At 37.9% G+C, this 16,594-nt stretch overlaps 1 protein-coding gene across 1 annotated transcript in view; it reads right to left on the minus strand.

Moving 5' to 3' along the window:
* HSPA12A (heat shock protein family A (Hsp70) member 12A) overlaps positions 1-16,594 on the minus strand; it is a 62,419-nt gene that overhangs the window by 33,311 nt on the left and 12,514 nt on the right. Inside the window, exons 2-6 of the mRNA XM_074831359.1 lie at positions 14,406-14,491; positions 12,093-12,220; positions 5,574-5,760; positions 4,583-4,687; positions 949-1,065 (exon numbers count right to left, since the gene is read on the minus strand). Of these exons, the coding sequence (XP_074687460.1) occupies positions 949-1,065; positions 4,583-4,687; positions 5,574-5,760; positions 12,093-12,220; positions 14,406-14,491 (623 nt within the window). The remainder of the gene's footprint in view (positions 1-948; positions 1,066-4,582; positions 4,688-5,573; positions 5,761-12,092; positions 12,221-14,405; positions 14,492-16,594) is intronic.

The raw sequence follows: 16,594 nt of genomic DNA on the forward strand, positions 1-16,594 counted from the left end.
GGGTCTCTAGTGTTTCAGATTTACCTACAACCGTGTCCTTCCATCAGAACTTTAAGAGTGTTTTGCTTCTGGCACTAGCATTAGCAATCCCACAATAAAGACTGTTAAGAAAAATGTTGCTCAACATTAGAGATAGTTAGAAACAGAGTTAGAAAAATCTGGGTGCTTCCCAGGAGCACTCTGAAAGTTACTCATGAACTACTAGATATTTTACAAACTGTGCATCACATAGCTGCTGCCAATGGGTTACGCAAGTCTATGACCAAAAATAAAAAAAACCCAAAACATAAAATGACTATCCTGATGAAAAGAAGAACGTGTACATCTCATGTGGTGAAGACGCAAACTGAATTTGAAATAAGGACATGCATATGGGAAGTGCACATAGTTGGGGGGGAAAGAGTTAAATGCAGATAAACCTCTTACTGGTGAAAATAACATTTGAATTTAATTTTATATCCAGACTATCCGGTTCACAGTCCTTTCATTCCTACTGTGGGAAAATGGGAACTGGAAAAAAAAGTTTTCTCCCTCTTTTTTTGTTTTACTTTATAACTCTGCGATGACCTAAAGAAAATAGCAAAACAAAACTGTGTCCAGTATTTTAAAATCAGCTTTCCCTTCGGTCTCAAAACTGCATCTGTTCCATGTGCACTGAATTCAGCAGGAATACAGTGTACAAGATGAGTAAAACATCAGAGTCTGCAGTAAGAGACATCAATATATATAAAAGTAAATAGAAAGAAAAAGGCATTTAAGAGGTGAATATGTATGACTTAAAGCTACTGCTTGGTAGAGTTAACTCCTCTTTCAGTGTTTCTAGTCTGAATTTTCTAGACCATTTTTATACAGTTTATACTAGAGCTAATTGTCCCAAATACAGTTTATCATTTAGCCTTTCAACTAGGGCTTTAAAGGGGCATTTCTACGTTCAGTCCATAATCTTACCTTGTAGGCAGCTTGTCTCATAAACTGCTTTGCAGGCTGCTTCCAAATAGCAGGCACTGTAATGACCCATCTTACTTCAGTGTTTTCAAAGTCCGAGCCTCCTTGGTCACTGAGCTCCTAAATAAAAGGAAAATAGAGATGAATGCAAAATGATGGGTATCAACTTAATAAGAAAACATTATTTTCTGCTGGCTCTAGCAACAGTAACTTTCTCTTTTAAATTTTTTTCCTCTTACATCTATGCTACAAATCAGAATTATTGCCAACCTGTCAAGAATGCTTTACCGTGTCAAAAGCTGGGATTAGGGTTGATGCCTTCTCAAGGAGGCCTATAGAGAAGTTTGCTGTTTAACATGACATAGAAAAGTTACTTTTTCCAAAAGCAGCTCATGCACTGCTGAATATTGCAGAACATTTATGTACATTCTTAGTTACAGTGTGGAATTTGCTCTTAGCTTGAAGAATTCACACTTACATCTTGATTAATACACAGAAAAATATTTGAGGTATCACTGATGAACATTATGTTTCACAATCTGAATTTTTCAACTAATTCTTTATACGCCACTTACCTTTAAATCAAAATTTTTACAACTCAGTTAACAAGGGAAGTTACAGTTAAACCCTTTAAAAAAAATGACTGATTGCTCCTTGAAAATTTTGCTTTAAGCAAACATTCAAGACTAGTTTAGTTCTTTTATTGTCCTTTTTTTTCCCCTTAAAAAGGGGAAAGTCTGTATTGCATTTGCAAATTAGGTGATATACTGACATGTTTTGGGAAAGGTTCCAAGTAAAATGTCATTACCATATGTCCTATCTAAATCTCCATCCAAACAGGGAAAGGTTCAGAAAGGTGAACAACAGGCCTTTAGAATGTAAAAAAATGTTTCTGCATGTGCTGTGCCAAGGTGTTGTGTTTGTTTAGCTATGCTGCAGCTCAAAAATCCATGCTAGAAAAGTAGTACCTTTATACTACACAGGGCACTAGGAACGGACAGATTATAGTCCAAAGTAACAGTTCATTTACATCACTCCTCTAATTAGTTTCAGCATGCACTCACAAATCACAGGGATTTATTTATTATCAAGAAAGGATGTAGCCCTGAACAGGCAGCACTACAAATGTATGGGATTGTGCTCAACAGCATTCATATTCACTAAGAATCTCCCCAGACTATGCATGGATTCAAATCCATGACTCCACAATCAACCCCAAAATCTAGTTAAATAAGTCTTTGACAAGATGTGGAATTTGAGTTGTAATGGTAGGATTGTTTCTCTGTAGCCATAAATAGACTGGGATCTCACAGAGAATAAATTAAACACATTCAAAAAAGTAGGTTTTTAACAACAAGGCTATTTTAAACAATGTCTTTGTTTAAGGAATATTCTGATTTGACCCAGCAACTACTATGCTTACATTGATGTTACAGTGGCATATTTGAAGCCAATGTGTACTTAACTCACATTTGACTGTTTACACAAGATTTAAAAATCTCAAAAACTGTTTACAGGGGACATGTATTTCACAGGAGAATACGAAAAACAGTCTTCTGACCCAAGAAGAATATTACAAGAAATGAGTATTGCAACATTTCAAATGGGAAATGGAAAATAAAATGCATTTTCCCTATCAACATCAGCCACAGTAGGAAAAAAAAAAAAAGAAAGAAAAAACCCCAGCAATATAAATGGAGGCAGTCCATCAGAACACAGTGTGAATTTACAAATTAAGCCCCTAACAAATGTCTGTCTTTTTGGTTCTCCTTAATGCTTGTTAGATTTTTCTGCATAAACATGCATTCAGGATCAAGGGAACCAAATAACAGACAACACCAAGTTGGGCAGGAGTGTTGATCTGCTTGAGGGTAGGAAGGCTCTACAGAGGGGTTTGGACAGGCTGGGTCGATGGGCTGAGGCCAGTTGTATGAGGTTCAACAAGGCTGAGTGCCGGGTCCTGTACTTGGGTCACAACAACCCCACACAATGCTGCAGGCTTGGGGAAGAGTGGCTGCAAAACTGCCTGACGGAAAAGGACCTGGGGGTGTTGGTCGACAGCAGCTTAATATGATCCAGCAGTGTGCCCAGGTGGCCAAGAAGGCCAATGGTATCCTGGCTTGTATCAGCAATAGTGTGGCCAGCAGGACTGGGGAAGTGATTGTCCCCCTGTACTCGGCACTGGTGAGGCCGCACCTCGAATACTGGGTTCAGTTTTGGGCCCCTCACTGCAAGAAAGACATTGAGGTGCTGGAGCGTGTCCAGAGAAGGACAATGAAGCTGGTGAAGGGTCTAGAGCACAAGTCTTATAAGGAGCAGCTGAGGGAATTGGGGTTGTTTAGCCTGGAGAAAAGGAGGCTCAGGGGGGACCTTATTGCTCTCTACAACTACCTGAAAGGAGGTTGTAGAGAGGTCGGTGTCAGCCTCTTCTCTCAAGTGACAAGCGATAGGATACAAAATCAATGGCCTCAAGTTGCACCAGGGGAGGTTTAGATTGGATATTAGGAAAAATTTCTTCAGTGAAAGGGTTTTCAAGCATTGGAACAGGCTGTCCAGTGAAGTGGTTGAGTCACCATTCCTGGAGGTATTTTAAAGATGTGTAAATGTGGCACTTAGGGACATAGTTTAGTGGTGGACTTGGCAGTGTTAGGTTAAGTGTTGGACTTGATGATCTTAAAGGCCTTTTCCAACCTAAACAATTCTATGATTCTATCTCACAGCACAACATGAAATTCACCCCTGCAAAAGGTCAGCACAGGGCCAAAATACCATAGCCTAATTGCAGCTCTTTGGCACACACACTACAGTTTAACTGTGTAAAACAGAATAAAGGAGTGTTGCGCAAAGGTACCGGTATTGGTTTGGGTAATGGAGGCTGTATATCTGCACTGGTGCAGAATTCCTTGTCGGCTAATACACTGAACCTCTCAGTGGAATCAAGTGGCCTGTACAGATCATTGCACTGGCATAATTACACTATTTCCACCAGGTTAGCCAGCTTGTACATCTCAGCAGGTCATCCTTGTACAGACTTACAGTGAGATTCAAGTCACCAAATTATAAATGAGCTTTTAATAATCTTTCTGTTACAGAATAAATCCATCTCATCCAACTTCCCTTATTTAATGAGTGAAGACAAAGTCAGTTGGGGCAGGAGACATCAGTAGGTGCCCATCCTACTGCATTTCACAGTGTCAACTCTTTAACATGAGAGAGAACCTTTGAAGAGAGAACAATCCATCATCCCAGCAGTAGTGTAGGGAATAACAACAGGACCCAGCCTCATATTTAATTCCCGACCTTCAGCTCCTGCACTTTTAAATTTTCGTTTCAAATCAGCTTTTTTCATTAAAAAAGCAGTAGAAAATATTTAAGCTGATAAAAAGATATTCAGAACTCTGCATCATGGTGATACACTTACTATTAGTGAATCAAGCTTCCCCTGTGCAAGGGGAAATCACTTCAGGCTATTGTAAGCTCTCCAGAATCCACAACCCCCCTAGAGTTTCTACAGCTGCCTTGCTTTGTTTACATCAAATACTACTGAGGTCAAAGCTTGACAAGGTTAGAAGTGTTAAGCTCACATTTATACCAGTTATAAATACAGAAAAATCTAGATAAGGAAGCATTACCCTACCTTTAATGCCTGTTCCTTAAAGAACTGCAGGGCATAAGCAAATATCTCAAGTGCTTTGACTTTTTTGCCATTTGCAGCTGTCAGGTCTGTCTCCATGGTAAGATTCTACATGAAAGAAAATAACTGGAAGTTCTTAAAAGGAAAAGGTAAACATTAAATTAATTCCCACTGCTTGAGGAAAGGGAATTCATCATTATTCACCTGGTTAGGAAAAAGTGACAAAATTGTTCTGAAGAGGATCTAACTCATCACTTGAGTTTCCTGGAGCATGACATCTGCTGCTTATTTTAGACTTTGTTTTTAAACACCTACCATGCCTACAGATAACTGCAGGCAGAGAGAGAAATATGGACTAAATATTGAATAATTACAATAAATGTATCTGTAATTAATTGTAACAAAGCTGCATATGCAAGATATCTAAATCCAAGTTGAGTTAAAAGTGTAGATTTTTGGCTTCCCACCAACACATGAAACCAGAAAACACCTCAATAAAGAAAGTACTGGCCAAATCCCAAAGACAAAAATACAATCAGTAAGAATATCATCAGATTAACAACATGATTTGCACTTGCAGTTTTGACAATGAACTCTGGGTAAATTTTCTCCTCTGCGCTAGAGTTCAGTATGGCTCTTATATTCCATTTCTGCTTTCTGAGTAAATTTATAGAACTAACCGACCTCATGCAGACTCCCTAGACAGCTATACATTTCAGGAAAACTAGGACATGGAGATCTAAGCAAAGCAGATATTGAACTTCTAAGATCTAGAAAGCAGGCTGGCAAAATACACTTGCCAAATGCAGTGAGAAGTGAAATGAATCATAATGTTAACTGAGGAGTTTAATTTACTCTATTTACTCTCTAAACTTAGAAATAGAGCTGCTTCACATCTAGTTGACAATCCTTAGGCAAAAATCTAGCACTGTCCACAGGAAGACAATTTGAGTAGCAAATGCACAATTATCCAAGAGAATTGGTTATTACTTACACCGGTGGTATGTAGCTTCATCTTAAACTTTTCAAAATACAACCAGTGCTTTGATTCAGTGGGATCCAAGTCATGGTAGAAATCTCTTGCTGCATACCCAAAGCTATGAAACTTCCTCTCTGGTGTTAGAAGGATAGTGGTTGGTGTCTTCTGATTGGATACGCCTGGATCTCCACCTTCCCATCGTCTATCCAACAAGTGAAACAGCTTCAGTAAGTGAAAATGTTTAAAGCAGCAGAAAAAATAGCGTATCATGAGAAAACCAATGTGGTGGCAGATTGCAGAGACTGTTTTCCCCTCCAAAGATACTGATTTCAACCCTTATAATATGAAAATCAAGTGCTTGTATTCACATCCAAGAAAAGAGGACTGTAATTTTCATTTCAGATAATTTTATAAATTTTGCAGTTAGTTGTATAATTTTTAAGGACATAATCATACTCTGGTTTTGATAAGAATACAGGTTCCCTGAAGTAAGCCATACACAATTAACAAGGAAACTGTTCTGCACTTAAATTTTCAAACCAAGCGTAAGCTTGTAATAAATATTGTAGAGGAAAAAAAAAAAAATAAAAATCAAGTAATTATCCAAGAACATTACTAGTGAAACCCAAATCGTCACAATGAGTGGCCTATCCAATTGTCAATCAGACTCCATGAATGCTTACTTGTACGGGATATTTTCCCCATTTTGAATTAGGGACCTGTTTAAGTCATCTGAACACCATTACAGAAAAGTCGATTAAATCCCTGTTTCTGTCACAAAATGTTCTCTGAAGCAAGACACGCCAGTTCAACCAACATCTGATCATGTGTCTAATTTCCTGGACACCTGAAACTCTGAAGGCATGTCTGCAGATGTTGAGCTCTCTGCATTGCACTCTCTACTCACCTGAAGTTAACGGATTTTGTTATTGTTTTACATGCCCAAAATGCTGTAAAAATTTTAGGCTGTCAATCCAAACGCCAAGTACCTTACAGGCACCAAAACATTTCCCTCACTACCATCCACTAAATGGTAAATAACACTATCCTATCTTATGAAGATTAACAAAGTATCTTCAGGACCTAAGAAGCACAAAAGTATTAAGGCCTAAGCAACGCAAAGCTTGTTTCACAGAATGGATAAGGAAATAAATAAGAATATCGAATATGGGAACACCCAGCAACAGGAATCGGGGGAGGGCATGGCAGGACAACAAGGTCAGACAGTGGAAAGTTGTACCACAGAGACAGCTGTGAGCATTCTTGTGGTCTTCTCATTTCTCCATCATAAAAAAAGCAGAATGGAAGAACAAGAAACTCGCACTACTGTTCCTCCTCACCCCATGTGCAAGTACTTTCAGCATGGGAAACAAACACTTACCAGAAAGCATTTTCTTAAAAAGGCATCAGTGGAAAATCTGTTTTATGCTCTCAGACATAATCATAACACAGCTCAAACAGGAGACAAATTAATATCGTACGGGCAACTGCATTCATTATTAAACCACATGTTGATTGCTTTTTTCTAAAGATAGCAAAATACATAATATAGTACTGCCAAAGCCCTTGTTCTGAAGCACAAAAAGGTTGCCTTGTTCTGTGGTACTTATGTGACATAGGAAGATTACGTAGAAAAAAAAAAAAATCTTTTTTTTCCATTTCACTCTCAGAAATAGTTGAACCAATTGAAAATTAATTGACCTCCAGACCAAGGCAGACAACTGACATGGGAAACTGCAATCTAAAGGGTTAATACTTGGCAAAGTAACATGGAACAGGATCTTCTGAAGTGCTTTGAACCCTTCAGACCATTCAAATAGATCAAACAGAGCAAAATCTGTCCTTTTTTGCACCAGCAGGAGCAATGGCAGGGAATCATGTCTATGAATCTACTTCAGTGTAGAGCAATTCCACTGCTCTGCAAGCAGGAACAGCATTCTGAGAAGTGGATTCCACCTTCATCCACTCAAACAAACTTTCCTAAACCTCCGTAGTCCCACTGCTCAGCCCCTGAACTATTATCAGCTGGCTAAGGTTCTGCTCCAGGTCATTTCTTCTAACCTGCTGCTAGAAGTGTTCTTGGTCAACTCCAAAATCTTTGAGTAGGTGTTACAGCAAACGTATGGTTCCAATGTGAAGAAGTTGGGAACCCACAGCCCAGGAACAGAAAACACTGCCTATTTCACCAGATTGTTAAATCCCACACACCCACTGCAAGCAGAGAGGAGACAGACTGGTATCATTTTCACTTGGAATCATTAATGATTCATTCTGAGTCACTGGTGGGAAATTCCATAAATAGGACAGGGCTAATAACAATACTTCTTTATTTTTCATTACGGCTAGGCACATTTTCTCTTTCCGGAATAAGTACACTTAACGTGCAGTTTAAACTAAGACAAATGGATGCTCAGTGATATGGGCTGAAATTTTCAAAGCCACCTAGAGAATTGAATGCTCACTCCTGATGAGTTTCTGTCGGAAACTACACATGGTAATTGCTCAGCACATTTTAAAGTTCTCAGCCTGTACTACTGTTCAGTCACAGAAAGAGCAATAAGGAAACAGAAGGGGAAGCAGAGATTTAAAAATATTCCTGTGTGACATCTTTTCCAGAGAGAAGCAGCTGCAAAGGCATGTGCACAGTAACTCCTGACTGCGACACTCTTCTCAGGTGGAGCCCTAGCCTCCCTCCAGTTAGTGGAGGTTTCTAGTCAGTAGAGCTAGGATTTCAACACCTTTGTTTGCAGTTTTCTTTCACTGTCCCAATACAGGCAAAATAATGGTAATAATGCTCTTAGGGGAAAAAAAAAAAAACTGAAATCCCTGTTAAGCACATGGACTAATACAAGCCAGCAGTACTCTAAATGCATGTGTGGGGTATTTTCTCAAAGCAGGGTCAAAGCTAAAAATCTATTCAAGCAGAACCCAAGGTAGATTTCTGCCTAAATTCAGACATATGAGACCAGTTCCTAGGCTGATATAAAGTGGAGCATCTCAACAGAGCAGCATAGACCCATCTATAGATCCAGATCTGACTGTATATTAAAAGTGAAAATAGAGACAAGAGGAAAGTTAGTGTGGAAAGGATCACAAGGTTATACTAAGGTTAGAGAAATGCCCTTCCTTACACATGAATCTGGCTAACAGAGCAAAGAGTGATCCATGCAGAGTGATGAGAATTTGATCCAGAGCTGCAGTATAACAGTGAAGGACATGAAGCAGTGGGGTCATCAAAATGTAGCCAAACGCCACACTAAGAGTGTGCATGCAGAAGAAAAGCAAGCATGTGTCTGCCAAGAATTACAATCAAACAGAGAAGAGAAGGAAAAGGAAAAACACCTGAAGGTTGAAGTAAAGTTACACTGAAAAAAAAACATTCTCCCTCCTTCCGAAGACAGGCTGCAGTTTGTTTCATAATCACAGGCGTTTTTCCATTTCCAAACACATTCAGTTTGTTGCTATTTAACCAGCAGCTAAAACATTTATAACTTCACGTAAATGCATATAAAACGCTAGGAGTTTTTCAAAACTGTAAGATCTCATGTATTCCTTTTAAAGGTGACGTTATTACCTCATTCTATCTTTCATTATGGCTCTGGCACTGCCCTGCCTGCTGAAGTGCTTGCTGAACTCACGGCCAGGCTGTTCATATGCATTTACTCACAGTCTCAAAGTATGCAGAAAATAGCACTCATCATAACATGTACTTCTACTCTGCAATGAGAGCCTGAAGGTAACCACAACTAAGAAGCCGTGGGGAACTAGCAAGAGTTGACAGGTGTGAAGTATTACCTAAAAGGGATAAAACAGTAACTAATGCTATGCAATCAAAGTGAAGTCATTCATCTACCATCTAGAAACACATGCCCAACTCCAAACACATGCTTTAGTCTACTGACATGAGTGATGTTACTCATAAATTTAAAGCCAAGTATTTGCTTAAAGAACTTTGTTAGGTCAATACTTATTTTTTTTTTTTTTAGTACTGGGCATCACAACAAATAAACACACACAGTCAAAAACATGACTGTCTTCTAAATACATAAGTAGAATCACAACTTTGCTGACACTACACTCCAAATTGGTACTAAAGCCCTGTGTGTTCACTCTCTTCCAAAGCAGGACCTGCTAAATAAACCCATCTTACCCTTCACCGAGACATTTACAGAAAAGCAGCTTTGTTAAAAGGCAGTCAGAAACCTAAATGTCTGGAAAGGATCAGCACTAAGGAGGGAAGGTGGAAAAAATGTTAGGAAGCAAAGAGGACCATGCATCACTGGTATGCTTTATTTTAATGTAAACATTCTCGAGTGAGAGCGGGAAGTTACATTTACTCTGCTAAAATATTTGTAAATTATCCTACGTGTAAGCCTCATTATATACAAAGTTTGAACCCCTTAATACCTTCTGAACTACTGAAGCCTTATTTTGATACATATACCATTCTTTTAATTGAATTTCATGATTTCATGAGTATGCATATATAAATATATATAAAAATATTATATACATCATGTCATAAGTCAGTTTCAACTATATCTTCCCCAAAACCCTTCCCTGCCAGAAATATTTGATTTATATAAAAAAAAATAATTCTTGTATTAAAATATTTTGCATTGTTTGAAATACCTGTTGGAAATCTGAATACACTTCCTCCCCCCAAATATGTTCTTCCCTTCTGCTTGGAAATACACTGATTTACTGCATTTCTTTTTACATCAGTATCTCATAAAATATCTACACAGGTCTGAAATCACAATCACACTACCATTACTGCATAAGGAAGGAAATATGGTGTTTTGAACCATAAGTAGTAAAATGTCAATTAAGATTTGGAATATACTCAGCTGGCCACACAGCACCTATGTTACAATATCCTACAGCAGGAATCCTGGTACACTGGAAGGAGAATCTAGTCTGTAATTTACTGCAGTATAGGGTGAACCCAATGGCAAAATCAGGTCCTAAGGTAAAATTTTGAGTTCAAAGCACTTAAAGGACATCCCTAGAAACAGCAGTGATTTCACATAGTAAAATTTCCATAGAGATTGTAGGAATAACACGGTATATAGGATTTAGGCTTGCTCAGGTACAGCTTCAGAGATGTCTTCCCTCATTCTGTAAGGAATTTGATTATTTGCTGTCAAAGAGAACAGAAATTGATAAACACGGGTTCTGACTTGACAACCCTGTAACCTGTCTGAGACAGCGACATGTGGCCTGTCCTTTGACTTCTAGCCTCATGCATCTTCCTGTGCCGTTCAGAGAACAATAGATGGATGAGATGCATAAAAGTCCTTGAAGCATTACTTGTCCTTACTGAAAATGGTAGGTATCTTTGCAAATGGATGGCATAATACCATTCCAAAACTTAGCTCCCTTTAGACATTATTTCAAATCATTCAGCTGAATTAGATCTCTGAAATACTTTGCAACCGTATACAAACCAACTATGCAGGCTGAGTGCACAATCAATACTGTCTGCTGAGATTTAGAGAGCTGCATTCAGCTAGCATCCTAGCTTAGAAAAATTGCAGTATATCACACTGGACTACAGCAAGTTAGTCTTTTTGCCCTTTTGTTCTCAGTATTAGTGCTGCAAACTACACTACGTAACTGCTTTAATGACAGCTTTGATTAGAAGAACTTCTGGGGCTGAGCTTTTCATACATACCTTGTTTATGCCTGAAATTATCTATATCTTGGCCTTGTTACAATATAGTAATTTTAAAGATAATTTAATAAGAATTGTATAGGGTTTTAGTTATAAAAAAACCTTTTAAAAATACTGTAAAACACTATAAAAATGGTTTGTAGGACAACCCTTTCAGATACCTGCCATAATAGTTTTTGCATTTGTGATGGCATTAGATGTATATTGTGTTGATTTAATCAAGAAATAAGAAAAATAAAAAACCCTACATAACAGTTTCTAAGTCTGTCCCTTACATACATATAATAAAGAACAGATTACATATCAAACCTTAATTTTCACATTCATACCTTTTGACTGCTTATTTCCCAGTATCACTGGTTAATTATCAGAGATGTGAGTCAAATTTAATGCTAAAAAGCTTAAATCAGTCAAATGAACTACCAGTTTCTGAGTGCAAGTAACTAAGCATGGTACACACAGCTGTATAGAAGCATGATTCCAGGGGACAGGCAGCTCCTGGGAAATTCCATGACCCTTAATAAATGTGTAGTTTCTCTCAATCCCTGAGACAAGGGCATCCTAACTTAATAATTACCACTGCTCCCTGAACAACTCTGAATACTCACTGATCCCTCCTTTTACTTATGTCATCTTATAAACTTAGCAAAATAACAGAGGGCATGTTCACATTGATTATTAAAGGAAATCAGAATACAGTAAGATTCAACAAAAATCTATAACCATGAGAAGGATGTACACTGTGGCAACACGAGACAAATCTAGACACTTCAGGCTCCTGCAGAAAATATCTATAGCTACTGCAGACAATTCATGTTACCATGATCGAAAACTAAATGCTGCATTGCAGCCCTTACCTCATTACATGAATACATTCTGGTTCCTTGGTGAAGCTGTAGGCGTAGCCACTGGATGTTGTGCCAAAATCAATAGCCACAACAACAAGAAATAACTGTTCTACAGCATCATCTGCATCAGAGTCCTTCTGTTAAATAGCAGAAGCAAAACAGACACTGAGTCACTGATTAGAATAACTGCAACCTGTCTTACCCGTCAGTATTTCTGCTCTCTAAGACACACATATCTCTTCAGTGGAAATAAGGATTTCCCCAAAGCTGCATTTGTGACAAAAGTTGATACCAGAAAGCAATACATTCCAATGAAGTGGAAATTCAATATACAACTCAACATATTTGCTGAAGCCTTTTACAGATAACCTTCTGAATCAAAAGTTTCCTTCATACTGATTTTTTGGAATAGCTATTATCCTGTATCATTAAAACTTACAGCAAAACACTAGGTTATAGGTGTTGGGACTGTGTGGTTTTTTTCTCCTTAAATTGATCATCTGAAGAATATGTGTATATCCATCAGTGTGGTATATTTGGGACTTATTTGATGGTTTGGGGAGTTAACTGTGCCATAACCTTGAACATGAGGTACTACTACCATTCAAAACTAGTAGAGACAGAACAGCCTGAAACACAGCAATAAGCTTTATATCCCATTGTAATTATTTATTTATGAGGAATTTACATAACACTTATTTTGTAAGCACTATATGCATTCTTTCCTCCTGTTTGTGCTAGAATGTGGAGAGCTGTTCAGCTGCTTATAGTGAATTTGAATACTTCTCCCTGCCTTTTACCTGTAATCCTGCAATCCCTGAAGAGCACAGCCAAGGGCAACGTGGGAACTTTAACTAGAAGAGGGTGAAGGGTTCTGGCCCAAATCATAACAACGTGATATAAAGCATGAGATGAATAAACAAGGAATTGTACCACTCCCCACTATGCTGTTGCCTTACACAAATTCTACATAAAGGAGGAGTAAGTAATGAACAGCAAGGAACTACTCTTTGCATGCTGATGGTGGTTAAAATACTGACAGCTTAGCAAGACAGGAAGAGAACGAGCTGAAAACACTGGTGAAAGGGCTACGTGCTACAGGCAGGTAGAGAGCAAAGGAGGACAATACACCTGTCTGCACACACATCATTTTGGCAAAATCAGCATGGAACAGACCTGTCAACCTATTACTGTACTGGGTATGTCTGAATCCTCCACCACTACTGCTCAGCCTCTACTCTCAATAACATTGTACTACCTTTCACAGAGGAACTGCCAAATGTCCTCACTCTATGAGCAGTGTTACACCATCTTCCTCACATTATCCCTGTTATCTCCATGCCTGCTACTTCCAGTACCTTTCTATTGTACCCCTACATCTTCCAAGATCAGCCCATAGGCCTGCTACTCAAAATGGAGAAACAAGAGTAATAAGGTTTGGTCTCAAATAACGAAAGACTTGTTTGGATTCTCCTAATCAATCTTTTCAACTAGGGTGATATATTATTTATATGTCTTCCTCATAGAGTTTAAGGAGCAAATCTAACTGAAAGAGGACATAAATTCATCAGTATGACAGAAGTAAAAGTGGGAAGTTCTAGAGTATATGGAGAAAGAAGGGAATAAAAGCAAAAATTTATGAGAGAACACTCTGGAAATCCTGAAGAGGGATGTTGCACAACTCTGAACTTGATTAAGAAAGGTAAGGAAGAAATCTGACAAGGGCAGCAATGTGTTCTGAACATTATCCCTTCCAAAAATCAAGAAATACACCGTGCATATACTGTGTTACAGATGATGCAGATGACCTTAAAAACAGATGGGACTTAGTTTTAATGGGAGCTTATCAACAAAACGAGCATGACGTACAAGATTAAAACACACTACCTTTACGGGACATTTGCTTGCTTCTAAATGCTTACAGAAGTGGCTATTTTCCTTAAGAAATGAAAACAGTTCTATTTTGAGGTTCTCTCTCTGTGTGTTGGAGGAGATTCTTTTCTCTGGGAATTTGGATTTTACTGTCAAGTCTCATATATATCCTTTTTTTTTTTTTTTTTTTTAATAGAATGAGATTTTTCAGGGGCTGCCTAAACAAATCAGTGATAGAGACAGGAACAGAACTTGGGAACTGTGAGGATGAAATGAACGAGAGCTCTGTGACCAACCCCAGTGCAACCAGAATTTCACTGGAGACTATGGATAATATAAAAGGGATCACTATGTGAGGAAATGACAACTTTCTAAAGAAATTATGTCCCACTAAACAGGCAGGAGAAAGCAATGTCAATATACAGTGTATGCTAAGAGTGCACTTCTTACCACAATATGCGATGGAGACAGTGGCGTTATTCCAGGGTCTCCCAAACTTTTGGCCGGTGATGAGTAAGCAGATGTGGAAACTGCATCTGAAAGTAAACACAAGTTCTTCAGTGTCAGTAAGCAGAATGAGTAGGATAGGACAGGTTTTTTACATACTGCTACTCTATTTTCCTGTTGTAACAAATCTGCTAAAAAAGAAAGCAAATTCCACAGCCACCGCATAAAACATAATTTTTGCCCTTACAATGTGCTAAGACACAACAACTGCAATTTTGATTTTAAAATATTTGTCTGACCTTCATGACTAACTTCCATTCTTTTGTTATTACATTACCATGTATAATTTTAAGTCTTCCTAAATATATTCAGAAGTCATAGTTGATACAAGCAACTTGAACACTATACACTCACATTAATGGCCTAAGATTGAAATGTATGAATGCAGAAACGAAACACAAGTTGTGAGATCAAAAGAGACAGACTCATTTTAAGAGACAAAGTGGAGATAATATCGATTTGACAATACTAAAGTTGCAATTACTCCATCATGAACCTTTATTCTGAAACTTTCCCCATACTGTCTCCGGTTTTATTCTTCAATACCCTCTGCACTCAAACATCTTGCAGCTGTTAATATTAGTGCAGGACAGAGTTCAGCTGGGAAAAAGGAAAGTTTTATTAACAAATCAAAGAAATATTTCTACCCTGCATACAATAGTGAAATTTCATTTAAAGGAACATACCAAATGAGTGACAAATGCTGTAACACACTATTTGTATTTTTCCTTCTTGTATTTACCCTGTTGATGATTGAAAAGGAAATGGCTTATTAAAATAATTAAGAACTGACGACTCAGACGGATTCATATATAATATATTCTCTTATGAAGACCGCAATAGTTTATCAAAATGGAATGTAGAAAAGGTACCACACACTCTGTCCATGGTCATACCCCCCTGCCCCTAAATTTCATCCTTGAGTTTACTGAATTATCTTCTGTAGAATACGAACTAATTAGAAGTTAAGCAGAATTATTTAATATGTCTCTAAATAACCATACTCAATATTAAATAATACATTTCAACATATTTTTATCACCTACTTGGATGTATCACACAATAAAATGCATATTTATTCCTAGCACGTAATTCCTAGACATGAATGACAAGTCAGAGCATTTATTCTAAGATGACACAGAAGCTGCTCTCCAAGAACAGACCTTAGAACTACTTAATGAAGAATCCTGTTTCTCCTGGTAATCAAATATGTGTTGTTTCCCAGGGAAGATGCAAAAACTCTGCAGTAGGTGACTATTAGATAATCTGCTGAAAGAAAAATAATCTTCCTCCAAATCTTAATATTGCTCCTGTAACAACATCTATCTGTGTTCAACTTGTAATACACATGTTCAGCCTGATCTTCAGAAGCATTTGGAGAAGCAAAATATTCACATTTCCTATACAAGTTCTTCAAGAATACGTTATGTTACTTCTTTTATGGCAAAGTACAAAAAGCCACAGGCCGAATGTGACAAGCACAGAATCTGCTCGGCTTGTTAAGATATATTTGGATCAGATGCTGTTATCAGACTCCTTTGTACAATTTCTTCCTCTTTTCAAAACAGATTAATTTTTGTACCATCAACATGGCATTCTTCATAAAATTGAAGAACAATATTTCAGCACAGGAAAAAAAAAAGAATTAGTAACAAAATATGTTCCTTGCACCCTGCTGTTTGTTCCTGACTGGATCAGAACCAATACTTCCTGAGCGGACCAGGACATGGCAATACTGACTTAACATCTTTGGAAACTGGTACATTTCCCCCACTTAGGATGCAGGCTTTGAAGCACAAAAACGTAGACATCAAATCCCTATCTATGTGTTTTCAGTGTTTCTCTTTGTTACTAATTCTTTTTGTTACCTGTTTCAGCACTCATGTTTCAGCAATCTGTTTTCCAGCCTGTCTTCAGCTATGAGCCTGGGTGTACCTTGAGAAGTTATTTATAGCTCTACATGCAACTCAAAAAATCCTGTGTGACAGTATACACATTTTTTGTCTCTCAGAGAGCAGTGATTAAATAACCAGTGCAATATTCATATCCAACGCAACTGTGCTAACTTGGGTGGTGGTCTATCAAGAATTTATTCAACCCAATTAACTTGTGATAATCAAGAAGTCTAAAAT

Source organism: Strix aluco, chromosome 7, assembly GCF_031877795.1.
Source record: "Strix aluco isolate bStrAlu1 chromosome 7, bStrAlu1.hap1, whole genome shotgun sequence".
NCBI lineage: Eukaryota > Metazoa > Chordata > Aves > Strigiformes > Strigidae > Strix > Strix aluco.